We start from the raw sequence: 17,051 nt of genomic DNA, 5'->3' as shown, positions 1-17,051 counted from the left end.
CCAGCGCTTTAAGAGATATGGGAGCATGCAGGACGGCCTTTTTGGGCACTGGACCTTTCTTGGGTCAAAATGAAATTTTGCAAACTTTTTCTAGCACCAACCACTTTCACCTCAAATGCCCTACAGCAAGGACTTTTCAAACCTCATTGCAATGCAGGTCCAGATACAACTACATTCTGGCATGAAGGTCTCCCCAACCACAAAGTACTCCCTCAGGACTCACCACAGAACAATCCCATCGCCGACGGCTTTGAAGAGATCATCCGTATTTGGGTTCATCGGAATGACGTGTCTACAATCTGGGTCGTTTTCCAGGGCTTTGTTGATCCAGTTCACAAAGGCATATTTCTCTTCCTCTAAAAGAGGAGGGAAGACGGTTATGTTCACCGTTCAAAGAGTCATGCCAGGAAAAGAAAGAGGAAAGGATGGGATGCTCGGCAGCAGAGAAAGCATTCCATCTTGCCAAGATCTGAAAGCCTGTGGGGTTCCCCTAAGGTCTGAACTTTCACTGAGGTTCCACACTTCCAAGACTTGAAGAGGCCTTCCAGAGTCTATTCTACTGATCTCCAAAAGTGGCCACTCCTGATGCTTTCCTAAAAACCTGGCTCTTCCGTTGTGCTTTTGGAGAATGACCACACAACCCATCTGGTTGTCTTAGCCTACAGCTACCCTCAGAATGAAGCATCTTCCCACCCCTAAAATGGCTAAACCCCATGGTTCCTCCCTGTTGGGCTCCTCTCCTAAAAATGCACTTTTGTGTCAGCTCCACTGGCTGCCGATCCAGTTCCGAGCACAATTCAAAGTGCTGGTTTTGACCTACAAAACCCTATACGGTTCCGGCCCAGTGTATCTGTCCGAACGGATCTCCCTCTACGTCCCACCCCGGAGTCTAAGATCTTCTGGAGAGGCCCTGCTCTCGACCCCGCCTCTATCACAAGTGAGATTGGCGGGGACGAGGAGCAGGGCCTTCTCGGTGGTGGCCCCCGCACTTGTGGAACTCACTCCCCGGGGAAATTAGATCTGCAACATCGCTCCTTTCCTTTAGGAAAAAACTAAAAACATGGATCTGGGACCAGGCATTCGGACAATCGGGCAGATAAAGAAAGAACTTTGACGATGACTAGGAAATGATTAATGGATTAGATCTATGGAACTCTGAAAGACGAAACGCTGATCACAAGAATGGTTTTATATGATGTTTTATATGATGTGGTATGTACTGGTTCTTTGATTGTTTTAACTGTGATAATTGCTTTTAACCATGGTTTTGTATATTATGTGTAATTTGTATAGGCATCTAATTGTGCCTTTTTTGTAAGCCGCCCTGAGTCCTCCAGGGATTGAGAAGGGCGGGGTAAAAGCACCCGAAATAAATTTTATTCCTATCTCACCCAGGGTTTTAACTTTTTAACATTTTACCTCATACATTTGGCCTGCCCTCCGTGTCTGGTTTTACTATGCTGCTTTATATAGTTGATTTTGTAATTATTTCATATTTTGTTATGATGTATTTTGTTATTGTGTGTTTATTATGTTGTATTATTTTGGGCTTGGCCTCATGTAAGCCAACTCGAGTCCCCTTTGGGGAGATGGTGGTGGGTTATACATAAAGTGTATTATTATTATTATTATTATTGACACAGAAACACAGTATGTCACAGCAAACAAGACTTCTATGCTGGATTTCGTATCACAAAATCACAAGTCGAACACTTCCCAAGCATCTAGGACTGTGTGATGTATTTTCAGATGATGCGCGCAGATCCAAGTCAGGTGGTCTTTTGTCGCTGACAGATCGTGATTTTGTTGATGTTTATTGTTTCCAAATGCCAGCTGAGATCTTTTGGCATGGCACCCAGTGCGCCAATCACCACTGGGACCACCTGTACTGGTTTATGCCAGTGTGCTTGTGTATATGCATATATGTGTGTATATGTGTGTATATATTTGTGCATGTGTGTTTGTGTGTATATATGTGCGTGTGTATATATGTGTGTGTATACATGTGTATACAGCCCCCAGTGGCGCAGTGGGTTAAAGCACTGAGCTGCTGAGCTTGTTGATCGAAAGGTCGCAGGTTCGATTCCGGTGAGAGGCGTGAGCTTCCGCTGTCAGTCCTAGCTTCTGCCAACCTAGCAGTTCGAAAACATGCAAATGTGAGTAGATCAATAGGTACCACTCTGGCGGGAAGGTAACGGCGCTCCATGCAGTCATGCCGGCCACATGACCTTGGAGGTGTCTACGGACAATGCTGGCTCTTCGGCTTAGAAATGGAGATGAGCACCACACCCCAGAGTCAGACATGACTGGACTTAATGTCAGGGGACTACCTTTACCTATACATGTGTATATACTTGTGTATTTCTGTGTTTATATGTGTATATGTATATTGTGTATATGTGTGTGCTTGTGTACATGCATATATGTGTGTATATATGTGTGTAGATATGTGTATATGTGTGTAGGTGTATATATATATGTGTGTGTATATGTGTATAGTTGTGTGTGCTTGCTTATGTGTGTGTGTATGTGTGTATATATGTATATATGGTTTATTTTGGGGGGTTTTAAAGTCACTTCTGCTGGTTATTGTGTGTGTGTGTGTGTTTAGTGGTGATAGACAGCCTCTGCAGTTCGATTTTGAGGTCTTCATAGCAGCTAAGTTTTTCCTGTTGCTTTTCCTCAATGTGACTGTCACCCGGTATGGCAACATCAATAATCCAGACTTTTTTCTTTTCCACAATGGCGATGTCTGGTGTTTTGTGTTCCAAAACTTTTTCAGTCTGGATTCGAAAGTCCCACAGTATTTTTGCATGTTCATTTTCCATGACCTTTGCGGGTTTATGATCCCACCAATTCTTTGCTGCTGGAAGTTGTTATTTGTGACATAAGTTCCAGTGAATCATCTGGGCCACAGAGTTGTGTCTTTGTTTGTAGTCTGTCTGTGCGATTTTCTTGCAACAGCTGAGGAGATGGTCCATGGTTTCATCAGCTTCCTTGCACAGTCTACATTTTGGGTCATCTGTTGATTTTTCGATCCTGGCCTTGATTGCATTGGTTCTGATGGCTTGCTCCTGGGCTGCAAGAATCAGGCCTTCTGTCTCCTTCTTCAGGGTTCCGTTCATGAGCCATCACCAGGTCTTCTCCTTGTCAACTTTTCCTTCAATCTTCTCAAGGAACTGCCCATGGAAGGCTTTGTTCTGCCAGCTGTCAGCTCTGGAGTGCAGTTTTCTTGTGCTGACTCTTTGTCTGCTGTGCTTTGAGAATTTTCCGATTATTGACTTCAATTAAAGCAGATTATTATTATTACTGTTATTGTTATTGTTGTTATTATTATTATTATTATTATTATGCCAAAAATACATTTTGGTAGTTTTGGCCAATTGTCTCTCTCATCTGGGACAGTTGTTTTGGATTGTGATCCTATCTTCTAGAATATTAGCGCTCCCTCCCAATTTGGTTCCATCTGCAAACTGGATCTGCATCACCTCTAGAGCTTCCTCCATATCATTAATGAAGATCCTGAACAGCCCTGAAAGGCCTCTTTATGGAACCCAAATAGTTCCTCCTTTCCAGGATAGAGAAGAGGAACCATTGGGGAGAAGCACCCTTGGGTTTGGTTGCTTATCTCATGACAAATCCACCTCATAGGAGTATTGTCCAGCCTCTATTTCAATTTAATTCCAAAAGCAGGCCAAACTTGGCAGGAATACCTGAATAGGAGTGTTGGGTTCCCTCGCTGGAGAGTTCGGACGTCCCACCAATGGCACAAATGCCTTCTTTTCGGTTGATGGCTTTCCTGAAGGTTTTGGCGATGTCGCTGCTCTTCACCTCTTGAAAGATCTGGAAGCATTAAGCACAAGTTGGGAATGTTGCATAACCTATATCTCAAGGTTGAACATTCTTATGAGTGAGATCCCTATCGTTCCATACTGTTAAAACACTATTATTCCACTTTAGTTGCTACAGCAACATTACATGGAATTCTCTATTTGAGAATTCCCAATGTTCTAAACTGAAAATCTAAGGATCCCAGTCCATGTTATAATGGTTTTTATATATCTATATAAATAAAAATGTAATGTTCATTTGTGGGATTAACAGAACTCAAAAACCACTGGACGAATCGATACCAAATTTGGACACAAGACACCTAACAACCCAATCTATGTCCTTCACTCAAAAAAAATTGATTTTGCCATTTGGGAGTTGTAGTTGCTGGGATTTATAGTTTACCTACAATCAAAGAGCATTCTGAACTCAACCAATGATGGAATTGAACCAAACTTGGCACACAGGACTCCCATGACCAACAGAAAACACTAGAATGGTTTGGTGGGCATTGATGCTGAGTTTGGGAGTTGTAATTCACCTACATCCAGAGAACACTGTGGAAACAAACAATGATGGATCTGGACCCAACTCTACATGAATACTCAATATGCCCAAATGTGAACACTGGTGGAGTTTGGAGAAAATATAATCTTGACATTTGGGAGTTGCAGTTGCTGGGATTTATAGTTCACCTAGAACAGTGGTTCTCAACCTAGGGTCCCCAGATGTTTTTGGCCTTCAACTCCCAGAAATCCTAACAGCTGGTAAACTGGCTGGGATTTCTGGGAGTTGTAGGCCAAAAACATCTGGGGACCCCAGGTTGAGAACCACTGACCTAGAATCACAGAGCATTCTGAACCCCACCACCGATAGAATTGGGCCAAACTTCCCACACAGAATCCCCATGACCACCAGAGTGGGCCGCAGCAACACGTGGCAGGGGACAGCTAGTGTTTTATATCAGGGGTCTTCAAACTAAGGCCCAAGGGCCAGATGCAGCCCTCCAAGTTCATTTACCCAGCCCTCGCTCAGGGTCAACCTAAGTCTGAAACAACTTGAAGGCACACAACAACAACAATCCTATCTCATCAGCCAAAAGCAGGCCCACACTTCCCACTAAATTGCAAATAAGTTTATATTTGTTAAAATTGTTCTTCATTTTAATTAGTGCATTATTTTAAGTGTTTTTTGCTCTACAAATAAGATATGTGCAGTGTGCATAGGAATTCATTCATATTTTTTCAAATTATAATCCAACAGTTTGAGGGACTATGACCTGGCCCTCTGTTGAAAAAGTTTCAAGACCCCTGTTTTATTTTGTTATGTTGATTGTTTTAACTGCACTTTATGAATGCATGGCATCAAACTATGCCAACCTGTAATTTGCCTTGAGTCGCCGTATGGTTGAAAAAAATGGGCTATAAATATTGTAAATAAATAAATAAATAAATCTTGCCATGGCAACTACAAGTGGAACAATAGCGTTATAACAGCAGAATGTGATTCAGCCCTCCATCCAAAATATGTATTGATAGCTCAGAAGACACAGCTAGGATGTGGTGAGTCTCAAACTACAACTCTCTCGCTATGAATTCCACATTTCCCCAAACTACAAATCCCAGCATCCGTAAAATTGGAGACAAGACAGTGGAACAAAGCTGGTAGAACTATGCAATGGAGATACATCCCAAATGATACATAGGGTGATTCTATCTTAAGAATTAAAAAAAAGAAAATGCAGAAAAGTGGCCAAGTTTGAATGAGTCCAGAGTTGCTCCAAGTGTGGTTCCAACAAAGCTTTCTAGAGACTCTCAGAATGGCTTGTAAGAACATGAATTTCTAGGAAAAGGCACGATTTGGGGTCCGCAGCACACTTACGTAGACGAACTCTTCGAAGTTGATCTTCCCATCTTTGTTCTTGTCCCCGTCGATCATGAGCTTTTGGATGATCTCCCTCACTTTGTATCCGGGGAGTGGAAGATTGGCTTCCTTGAAGAGTTCATGCAGCTCATAGTTGCAGATAAATCCATTGCTGTTGAGATCTGTAGAAAGAAAGAAAGAAAGAAAGAAAGAAAGAAAGAAAGAGGAAGGGAAGGAAGGAAGGAAGGAAGGAAGGAAGGAAGGAAGGAAGGAAGGGAAGAAAGGAAAAGGAAAGAAAGGACACCCAGTTGAAAGGCAGTTGACCACAAAACAGTTCTGGAGAACCTCAAGGTCCCTGGAGAAGAGGTTCTCTCTCGGAATCCCTTGACTGTATTGCTCACTTGTGTGGAAAACTGAACACCCAGAGATCCCTAAATAGAATATAGTAATCAAATCTGCAAAAGTTACATCAAGGAATCATATAGGACACTGGTTCTCAACCTGGGGGTCGCGACCCCCGGAGGGGTCAATTGGCCATTTCTGAGGGGTCATGAAGCCACTTCCTTTGGTCCAGATTCATCATTGTTTGGATTCACAGTGTTCTCTGGATGTAGGTGAAAGTCTTCTATTATTATTATTATTATTATTATTATTATTATTAATTTGCAACCCGAAAGACAGTTGCATCTGTCAAGTAGGAAAATTAGGTACCACCTTAAAGTGTGGGGAGGCTAAATTAACTAATTTATGAGGCCATAAAGAAGACTCCAGCAAAGCATTCCAGCGGAGAAGCATGCGGGGAATGCGGAAGTGCTTCATCAGCATCGCAGATGGATGATGAAAGCGACAGCTCCCCTGGTGGCCAGAAAAAGTTAAATAGCCTCTGTGTATGTCTGTATATGTTTGTATGTCAAACATTAGCATTGAATGTTTGCCATATATGTGTACACTGTAATCCGCCCTGAGTCCCCTGCAGGGTGAGAAGGGCGGAATATAAAAGCTGTAAATAATAATAATAATAAAATAATAATACTTATTATTATTGAGCAGAGGCTGAATGGCCATCTGTCAGGAGAGCTTTTATTTCTCTTTTCCCTTACGGCAGAAGGAGGTTGGAGTGGATAGCCCTGCCGTGGAAGGGTCTTCCTACCCTAGAATTCTGTTGTTGTTGTTGTTGTTGTTGTTGTTTCAATGAAAATACATCCTGCATAGCAGATATTTACATTGTGCTTCATACCAGTAGCTAAATTGCAATTATAAAGTAGCAACAAATATAATTTTATGGTTGGGGGTCACCACAACCTGAGGAACTGTATTAAGGGCTCGTGGCATTAAAAAGGTTGAGAACCACTGATATAAGACCTAGAGATTCTGAAAGAGGACCACTTTTGCAAGACCTTTCTTCCCGAAAGTGCTAGTGCCTGGCCAAACTGTAGGCCAAAGGGTTCCATAACGCGGAACTACGGCAGTTGAAGTGCATTAATTCTGAAGTGTAGATGCATTCTATCGGAATCCTTTCAGATCCATCTGTTCTTTTGGCTGTGAGGCCAGGCCCAAACACTAGGTGGCGCTGGCATGAAAACCACAGAAAACAGCAACACATTGGGTTTTCTATAGGATTGTGCAATATGGCTGGAGGATGATCTGCTTTTGGTATCCAATTTTCATTGGGTACCCAGATCCATTTTTAGGAGCCTCCCAAAGATCGGCTAATGGAAAAATCTGTTTTCGGCTAGGCAATGGAAAGATCCAGGAAGATCCAGCTCATTGATGAGACTGGAGAACTTATGAGGCTCCCCTTTCCATTCCTGGGATCCTTTTCTTTCCAGGGAGCTTGAGCTTAAGGAACGGAGTTAGGGAAGCATGCACCACGTCCTCCCGAACCGAAAAAAAGAAGTCGTGCCTGACAGCCATGTGAGCTATTTCACACGGAAAAAAAAGTGATGGCTGAGCCCTTACCGTTATGACCAGTCGAACAAGCCAAACAAGCCAGATTCACCAAAGGGAACCAACCAATCTGAATCTGTGCACAAGCCTAGTTTTCTACCCTTTTCTTGCAGATTTGACATCTGGGTTTTGATGCCTAAATGCACCCTTTGCAAACCACAAAACTTACCGACTTTGGCAAAAGCCTCCCTGAGTTCCTCCAGTTCGTCTTTGGATATCTGGGTAACGCTGGCCATTTTTTTGCAGGACCTGCAAAGGGACAGGAGAGAAACGAGACCTTCATGAACCAGGAAAGGGAAAGAAAACCCACAAATTAAAAGGCTAACAGTCATGTTTGTATCTATGAGTTTTACCAGTGTCGTATCCTGTCTTAAGCCTTAGGGAGAGGTGGGTAAAATAATAATAATAATAATAATAATAATAATAATAATACATCACACAGTCCTAGACGCTTGGGAAGTGTTCGACTTGTGGTTTTGTGATACGAAATCCAGCATATAGATCTCGTTTGCTGTGACATACTGTGCTTTTGTGTCAGTAAAATAATAATAATAATAATAATAATAATAATAATAATAATAATAATTTACAGTTACAGAAAAAATTACAGAAAATGAACTCGTCAAACTCCTCTGGGACTTCTGAATTCAGACAGACAGAGTTTTGGAACACAATACTCCTGACCTCACAATCGTGTTAAAAAACAAAGTATGGACTGTCAATGTTGCAATCCCAGGTGACAGCAGGATTGAAGAGAAACAACTGGAAAAGCTGGCACGATATTAGGATTTAAAGATCAAACTGCAAAGACTCTGGCCCACCCAGTCAAGGTGGTTCCAGTGGTGATCGGCACACTGGGTGCAGTGCCTAAAGACCTTGGCCTGCACTTAAAAAAAATTGGTGCTGACAAAATTATCAGCTGCCAACTGCAGAAGGCCACCTTACTGGGATCGGTATGCATTATTCACCAATACATCACACAGTCCTAGACACTTGGGAAGTGTTCGACGTGTGATCCAATACAACAGCCAGCAGAGTGGTCTTGTCTGCTGTGGACTCATCTTGTGTTTCAAAATAATAATAATAATAATAATAATAATAATAATAATAATAATAATAATATAAATATGTGAGAGGAAGTCATAGGGAGGAGGGAGCAAGCTTGTTTTCTGCTTCCCTGGAGACTAAGACGTGGAACAATGGCTTCAAACTACAAAAAAGGAGATTCCATCTGAACATTAGGAAGAACTTTCTGACTGTGAGAGCCGTTCAGCAGTGGAACTCTCTGCCCTGGAGTGTGGTGGAGTCTCCTTCTTTGGAAGCTTTTAAACAGAGGCTGGATGGCCATCTGTCAGGGGTGCTTTGAATGCAATATTCCTGCTTCTTGGCAGGGGGTTGGACTGGATGGCCCATGAGGTCTCTTCCAACTCTATGATTCTATAATTCTAATAGTAATAATAATAATAATAATAATAATAGTAGTAGTAGTTGTTGTTGTTGTTACAAAATGCTGGAAAAATGGACCAAAGGAAAAGAAACAATTCAAACCAAAATTCTATTTATCAGGTGGTGGTGGTTATAGTGGTGGTTGTTGTTGTCGTCAGGCTGTTCTTGTTGTTGAGTTATTATAGGTGTTATTATATTATTATACCTCGCTTTTTCTCTTTACAAAGGAAACTCAAAGGCTAGGAATTACAATTCTTATTTAATAGCAATGTTATGGAGGACTAATGCCAACAAAGGAGAGCCATAAAAAACGGAGAAACGCCCAGAGATTAAACACCGGCGAAGAGCATGGGAAAATGGCAAATAAACAGAAAGGCTCACGGTACCGCCAGACCAGTAGCACCTGATCCACTAAGAGAAACAGGCCTCAGCTGGAGATCTTTGCTGCTTGGTGCAGGTCCCAAAAGGCTGGAGCATTTTCACCAGGAAATGGAATGCCCTTGATGCAAGAGAAAGGTCCTTGCATTTTGGCAAGCTCAGGGTCCAATTTTCTCAAATTCACTCCTATTTTCCATATCGTTGTGTGTTTAGTTTGTTTACCACTCCTTCAGATGTTGGTACAGTAAAAAGGGGCTTCTGACCAATGACTCTTCTTCTTCATCCTGGAGAGGAGTGACTTTGGGGGGGGGCATCAAAAGGGGTCTTTCGGGACTATTCAGGATCTTCAGGACCTCATGGGCCATCCAGTCCAACCCCATTCTGCCAAGAAGCAGGAATATTGCATTCAAAGCACCCCCAACAGATGGCCATCCAGCCTCTGTTTAAACGCTTCCAAAAAAGGAGCCTCCACCACACTCCAGGGCAGAGAGTTCCACTGTTGAATGGCTCTCACAGTCAGGAAGTTCTTCCTAATGTTCAGGTGGAATCTCCTCTCTTGTAGTTTGAAGCTATTGTTCCATTGCGTCCTAGTCTCCAGGGAAGCAGAAAACAAGCTTGCTCCCTCCTCCCTGTGACTTCTTCTCACATTATTTATCCATGGCTATCATGTCTCCTCTCAGCTTTTTCTTCTTCAGGCTAAACATGCCCAGCTCCTTAAGCCGCTCCTCACAGGGCTTGTTCTCCAGACCCGTGACCATTTGAGTCGCGTTCGTCTGGACACATTCCAGCTTGTCAACATCTCCCTTCAATTGTGGTGCCCAGAATTGGACACAATATTCCAGGTGTGGTCTAACCAAGGCGGAATAGAGGAAGCATGACTTCCCTGGATCTAGACCAGTAGTTCTCAACCTGGGGTCCCCAGATGCTTTTGGCCTTCAACTCCCAGAAATCCTAATAGCTGGTAAACTGGCTGGGATTTCTGGGAGTTGTAGGCCAATAACATCTGGGGACCCTAGGTTGAGAACCACAGATCTAGACACTAGACTCCTATTGATGCAGGCCAAAATCCCTAACAAAAAAAGTATTTGATACCAAATGTAATGCACAGTGGCAAAAAGAGCGCTCTTTGGCCAAAAAAGTGTGCGTTGCAGTTGCTGCCTGCTTAGGATTCCTTCACTATAAATAATTGTGTTAGGACTTCAAAACTTCCAGCAATGGAAAGGAAAACCTTGGGATGCATCTATGCTGTAGAATAAATCCAATTTAATTGCATTGGATCAATGCTATGGAGTCAAGGGAGCTGTAGTTTGACAAGGTTTTGAACCTTAGAGAGCTGGGCATGTTTAGCCTGAAGAAGAGAAGGCTGAGAGGAAACATGACAAGGGCCATGTATAAATATATGAGACGAAGTCATAGGAAAGAGGAAGCAGGCTTATTTTCTGCTGCCTTGGAGACAAGGACGCAAAAAGCTTCAAACTACAGGAAAGGAGATTCTACCTGAACATTAGGAAGAACTTCCTAACTGTGAGAGCTGTTCAGCAGTGGAACTCTCTGCCCTGGAGAGTGGTGTAGGCAGGGGCGGCTCAACCCATTACGCAAAGTAAGCATTTGCAGTATAGTTTATTTTGCCCAGGGGTGCTCTTGAGGCGCTCTTGGGGGAAAATAGACCTTGTAGTTACTGGGATGTATAGTTCACCTACAGTCAAAGAGCATTCTGAACTCCACCAATGATGGAATTGAACCGAATATGGCACACAGAACTCCCATGATGAACAGAAAATATATATCAGTGATTGGTTGGGGGGCGGGGGGCAAAATACTGTTTGCTTACCATTGAAAATTACCTAGGGTCGCCTCTGGGCGTAGGCTCCTTCTTTGGAGGCTTTTAAGCAGAGGCTGGATGGCCATCTGTCAGGGGTGCTTTGAATGTGATTTTCCTGCTTCTTGGCAGAATGGGTTGGACTGGATGACCCATGAGGTCTCTTCCAACTCTATGAGTCTATGATTCTCTGCCAGAGAAGGTTGATGTCTCACTAAACTACAAATCCCAGGACGTAATAACATTGATAAGAGGTGAGGTCCCTCAAAGAGGAGCTCCAGAAGCAGCTTCACCTTTTGCTTTGACTCAGCACTAAGATGATAGTGTGACGTGAATGTAATGTGTACTCTAATTTTGGGGAGGTCATTTAGCCCGAAAAGGGTGAGCATTAAATTCGAGTAAATATAGTAATACACATGGTGCATCCAAGACGCCTCTTACCTCTCTGTTTGTACTGCAATGATTGGGCTCAATCCTTCATCTGCGGACACATAGAGAGGCAATGCTGGATGGCGAGAGGAAACCACTCCAATAGCGTTTCAGGACCTGATCTGGAAACATAGAGATATGCGCCGGTTAAGCAAATAATGTCTCGCCAAGTCCATTAAAACACAGGAAAAGGGTGAGGTCAATGCCAGTTGGGCTCATAAAACCACTGCCATTGTTTACAGGTGAGACTCACAGCAGCAAAGCAAGGGCCAAGACCTAATTTCGTCCACAGATCGGGCAGAAAAAGACTAAAAGAACCATACAGTTCTTTTCCACCATTTTTCCGGATTAAGTATTCCTGTTCCAAAATAATTCGGAACACAAAAACTTCTGCTTTGAGACTGCAATCTATATAAATAAAATATAATGTTCGTTTGTGGGATTAACAGAACTCAGAAACCTCTGGACGAATTGACACCAAATTTGGACACAATATACCTAACAACCCAATGTATGTCCTTCACTCAAAAAAATTGATTTTGTCATTTGGGAGTTGAAGTTGCTGGGATTTATAGTTCACTTACAATCAAAAAGCATTCTGAACTCCACCAACAATGGAATTGAACCAAACTTGGCACACAGTTCTCCCATGACCAATAAAAAATACTGGAAGGGTTTGATGGGCAGTGTCCTTTGGTTTTGGAGTTATAGTTCTCCTACATCCAGTGATCACTGTGGACTCAAACAATGATGGATCTGGACCAAACTCTACACGAATACTCAATATGCACAAATGTGAACACTGGTGGAGTTTGGGGAAAATAGAATCTTGACATTTGGGAGTTGTAGTTGCTGAGTTATAGTTCACCTACAATCACAGAGCATTCTGAACCCCATCAATGATAGAATTGGGCCAAACCTCCTCCACAGAACCCCTATGTGGGCCACAGCAACATGTGGCAGGGGATGGCTAGTCTATATGAATAAAAATGTAATGTTCGTTTGTGGGATTAACATCACTCAAAAACCACTGGACAAATTGACAACAAATTTGGACACAATACACCTAACAACCCAATGTATGCCCGTCACTCAAACACTTTTGATTTTGTCTTTTGGGAGTTGTAGTTGCTGGGGTTTATAGTTTACCTACAATCAAATAGTATGATAGAATTGAACCAAACAGGGCAAACAGGACTCCCATGACCAGCAGAAAACACCAGAAGGGTTTGGTGAGCATTGACCTTGAGTTTGGGAGTTGTAGTTCACCTACATCCAGGGAGCACTGTGGACTCAAACAATGACGGATCTGGACCAAACTTGGCACGAATATTCCATATGCCCAAATATGAACACAGATGGAGTTTGGGGGGAATAGACCTTCACATTTGGGAGTTGTAGTTACTGGGATTTATAGTTCACCAACAATCAAAGAGCATTCTGAATCCCACAAATGACAGAATTGGGGCAAACTTCCCACACAGAACCCCCATGACCAACAGAAAATACTTAAGGCCACCCAGTCCAACTCCCTTCAACAGGGCAAGAAAACGTAATCAAAACCCTCCTGACAAAGAGCCATCCAGCCATAGATATAGATAGATATATATGATTCACACACAGAGAGATATAGTATCAAAGATTTGAAAGAAGGACAATGATATGTCGCCTGTTCCAGAGTAGGCAAACCAGACACTCTCCACATCAACACTGACAAAGAAACAACAAGAAATACTGTTTACCCACAAGCAGAAAGAAATTACATAGATTAGAAACCAACACTTTCTCATTACTTTATTTTCCAGTTCACCAAACTGGGCCACAGCAACGCGTGGCAGGGGATGGCTAGTATAGAATAAAACTGCACCAAAATTTTGGAAACTTGGGGATACTGTGATGCAAGAAGCCACAAAATTAGAGATCAGGTTGGACATCGAGTCCTCTTTTCACTGCATTCGCAAAATGCCATTTGCAGAGAGGAATGACAAACACAATTAACACGGGTTGTTGTATGTTTTTTCGGGCTATATGGCCATGGTTTAGAGGCATTCTCTCCTGACGTTTCGCCTGCATCTATGGCAAGCATCCTCAGAGGTAGTGAGGTCTGTTGAAACTAGGAAAAGGGGTTTATATATCTGTGGAAAGACCAGGGTAGGACAAAGGACTCTTGTCTGCTGGAGCTAGGTGTGAATGTTTCAACTGACCACCTTGATTAGCATTTGATGGCCTAGCTGTGGCTTGTTGCTGCCTGGGGCAATCTTTTGTTGAGAAGTGATTAGATGTCCCTGATTGTTTCCTCTCTGTTGTTTTGCTGTTGTAAGTTTAGAGTTTTTTAATACTGGTAGCCAGATTTTGTTCATGTTCATGGTTTCCTCCTTTCTGTTGAAATTGTCCGCATGCTTGTGGATTTTAATGGCTTCTCTGTGGACAATTTCAACAAAAAGGAGGAAATTAAAACAGTAAAACAGCAGAGGGAAAACAATCAGGGACATCTAATAACTTCTCAACAAAAGATTGCTCCAGGCACTTCCAGGCTATCAAATGATAATCAAGGTGGTCAGTTGAAACATTCATACCTAGCTCCAGCAGACAAGAGTCCTTTGTCCCACCCTGGTCATTCCACAGATATATAAACCCATTTTCCTAGTTCCAACAGACCTCACTACCTCTGAGGATGCTTGCCATAGATGCAGGTGAAACGTCAGGAGAAAATGCCTCTAGAACAGCGTTTCTCAACCTGGGGGTCGGGACCCCTGGAGGGGTCGCGAGGCGGTGTCAGAGGGGTCACCAAAGACACAGTATTTTCCGATAGTCATGGGGGTTCTGTGTGGGAAGTTTGGCCCAATTCTAATCTTTGTGTGGTTCAGAATGCTCTTTGATTGTAGGTGAACTATAAATCCCAGTAACTACAACTCCCAATGTCAAGGTCCATTTTCCCCAAACTCCAGCAAAGTTCACATTTGAGCATATTGATTGTCATGCCAAATTTGCTCCAGATCCATTACTGTTTGAGTCCACAGTGCTCTCAGGATGTAGGTGAACTACAACTCCAAAACTCAAAGTCAATGCCCATCAAACCCTTACAGTATTTTCTGTTGGTCATGGGAATTCTATGTGCCGGAATTCCCATGACCAACTCCACCAATGATGGTTCAATTCCATCACTGGTGGAGTTCGGAATGCTCTTTGATTGTAGGTGCACTATAAATCCCAGCAACTACAACTCCCAAATGACAAAATCAATCCCCCACCCACTGCCACCAGTATTCAAATGTGGGTGTATTGGGTATTTTTGCCAAATTTGGTCCAATGATTGAAAATACGTCCTGCATATCAGATATTTACATTAGGCTTCATAACAGTAGCAGAATTACACTTGTGAAGTTGTCATGAAAATAATTTGCTGGTTTTGGGTCACCACAACATGAGGAACTGTGTTAAGGGGTCGCGGCATTAGAAAGGTTGAGAACCACTGCTCTCGAACATGGCCATATAGCCCGAAAAAACCTACAACAACCCAGTGATTCCGGCCATGAAAGCCTTCAACAATACAATTAACACGTTTGCCATAAATGCTTCCCTGCTTCAGACCCGACACATTGCAAAATGACACATTTCCCGACGAACCTTCCCCTATTTTTCTGCAGCGGAAAGCTTAATGTGGTTTCCTTATTTACCAAATTCCCTTCATGCCAAAGACACTATTTGGATGGCTCAATTTCTTGCTTGCTTGCTTTCCTTCGCACACATTCCTTTCCAAACACCTCCAAAGAGGAAACAGACCTCACAAAGAAAGATGAGAAAGAGGAATGCCAGGGGCCCCTCGTGGGTCCTTTAATGGGTTGCACACCAAACACAGCGCCAAAGAGACTCCAGGAGTTCACAACATGGGAGTTGTAGTTTTACAAGGACTTGAGCCTTGCCTAAATGCAATAATAATAGGGTAAAATAATACATGAAATAAAACTAATACTAATAACAGAGTAAAATAATAAATAACCTTGACTCGAGTATAAGCCGAAGGGACCTTTTTCAGCCTAAAAAAGGAGGCTGAAAAACGTTGATGCCACAATATCAATAACAACAACGTAAAATCATAAATATATAGCAGATTAAAAACAGTAACATTATTTATAATCACATATTCTAGCCACCAGGGGAGCTGTCGCTTCACTGTCCATTCGTGACACTGATGAAGTACTTCCTCATTCTTTGCATGCTTGCTGGAGATTTTTATGACATCGTAAAATAGCCTCCCCGCATAAGCAGTACCTCAATTTCCTACTTGACAGATGCAACTGTCTTTCGGATTGAAAAGGTTGACAGCAAGCTAGACAAATTGGTTGGAAGCTCACTCCGACCTGGGCTGGCTTCAAACTCACGACCTTTTTGGTCAGTAGTGAACTTAATGCTGCTAACTCCCAGCCAGCTGCGCCACAGTCCCTTTTGCATCTGTGACATGGAGTCCTTGGTGGCGCAATGGGTTAAACCCTTGTGCCAGCAGGACTGCTAACCAACAGGTCAGTGGTTCGAATCCGGGGAGAGTGGGTTGAGCTCCCTCTGTCAACTCCAGCTTCACATGAGAGAAGCCTCCCACAAGAATGGTAAAACATCAAGCATCTGAGTGTCTCCTGGGCAATGTCCCTGCAGACGGCCAATTCTCTCATGCCAGAAGCAACTTGCAATTTCTCAAAAAAAAAAATCTGTGAAATGGGCACAACCCATAATAATCTTAAATCCTAAAAGCATGCACACCCCATAAATAATTGCATTAACTCTGAGGCCCAGGCCAAAGGAAGCAACCCTTAAAGCCCTTGATGGATGGGTGAGAAAGTGGCTATTTGTTTAACCAGTGGAGGCATGTATTGACGCAGCATTTGCTGAGTCCAGAAAGGGAAGCCACCCAATGGGAGTCGCCAAAGCCAATGAGATCATGCTGACTAAGGGCAAACTCACTGGCCACGCCAAAGGGAGCATTAGCCATGGCCCATTTGCTCATAGGGAGGTGTAGACAGAATTGGGATACTCCTAAATAGCCGTGATGTACATATTTAGTTTGGCACGGAGGCTCAGATCAAGAGGCATACCTTCAAAGCAACTTCACAAACTAACTGGGCAAAACCTGTTGTTGTGTGCTTCAATTTGGCAAAACAAAGGGATCTTAGGCTGGATCTCCACTGCTCTACATCCCGGGATGTGATCCCAGATTATCTGCTTTGAACTGGATTATATGAGTCTACACTGCCAGATAATCTGGGATAAACAGATAATCTGAGATGTGATCCTGGGATATAGGGAAGTGTAGAACCTGCTCTCTGGATGTAGCTGAACTACAACT

At 42.9% G+C, this 17,051-nt stretch overlaps 1 protein-coding gene across 3 annotated transcripts in view; it reads right to left on the bottom strand.

Annotated features, from left to right (window-relative positions):
* PLS3 (plastin 3) overlaps window positions 1-17,051 on the bottom strand; it is an 81,934-nt gene that overhangs the window by 26,440 nt on the left and 38,443 nt on the right. For all 3 annotated transcript variants that reach the window (XM_060756091.2, XM_060756093.2, XM_060756092.2), the window contains exons 2-6: window positions 11,726-11,835; window positions 7,811-7,890; window positions 5,713-5,876; window positions 3,714-3,843; window positions 224-356 (exon numbers count right to left, since the gene is read on the bottom strand). In XM_060756091.2, coding sequence (XP_060612074.2) covers window positions 224-356; window positions 3,714-3,843; window positions 5,713-5,876; window positions 7,811-7,877 — 494 coding nt within the window. In that variant the 5' untranslated portion in view covers window positions 7,878-7,890; window positions 11,726-11,835. The remainder of the gene's footprint in view (window positions 1-223; window positions 357-3,713; window positions 3,844-5,712; window positions 5,877-7,810; window positions 7,891-11,725; window positions 11,836-17,051) is intronic.

This window comes from Anolis sagrei, chromosome 10 (genome assembly GCF_037176765.1).
Source record: "Anolis sagrei isolate rAnoSag1 chromosome 10, rAnoSag1.mat, whole genome shotgun sequence".
NCBI classification, from domain to species: domain Eukaryota; kingdom Metazoa; phylum Chordata; class Lepidosauria; order Squamata; family Dactyloidae; genus Anolis; species Anolis sagrei.
The sequence above is the reverse complement of the archived record's forward strand: the minus strand, read 5'-3'. Positions and strand labels throughout refer to the sequence as shown.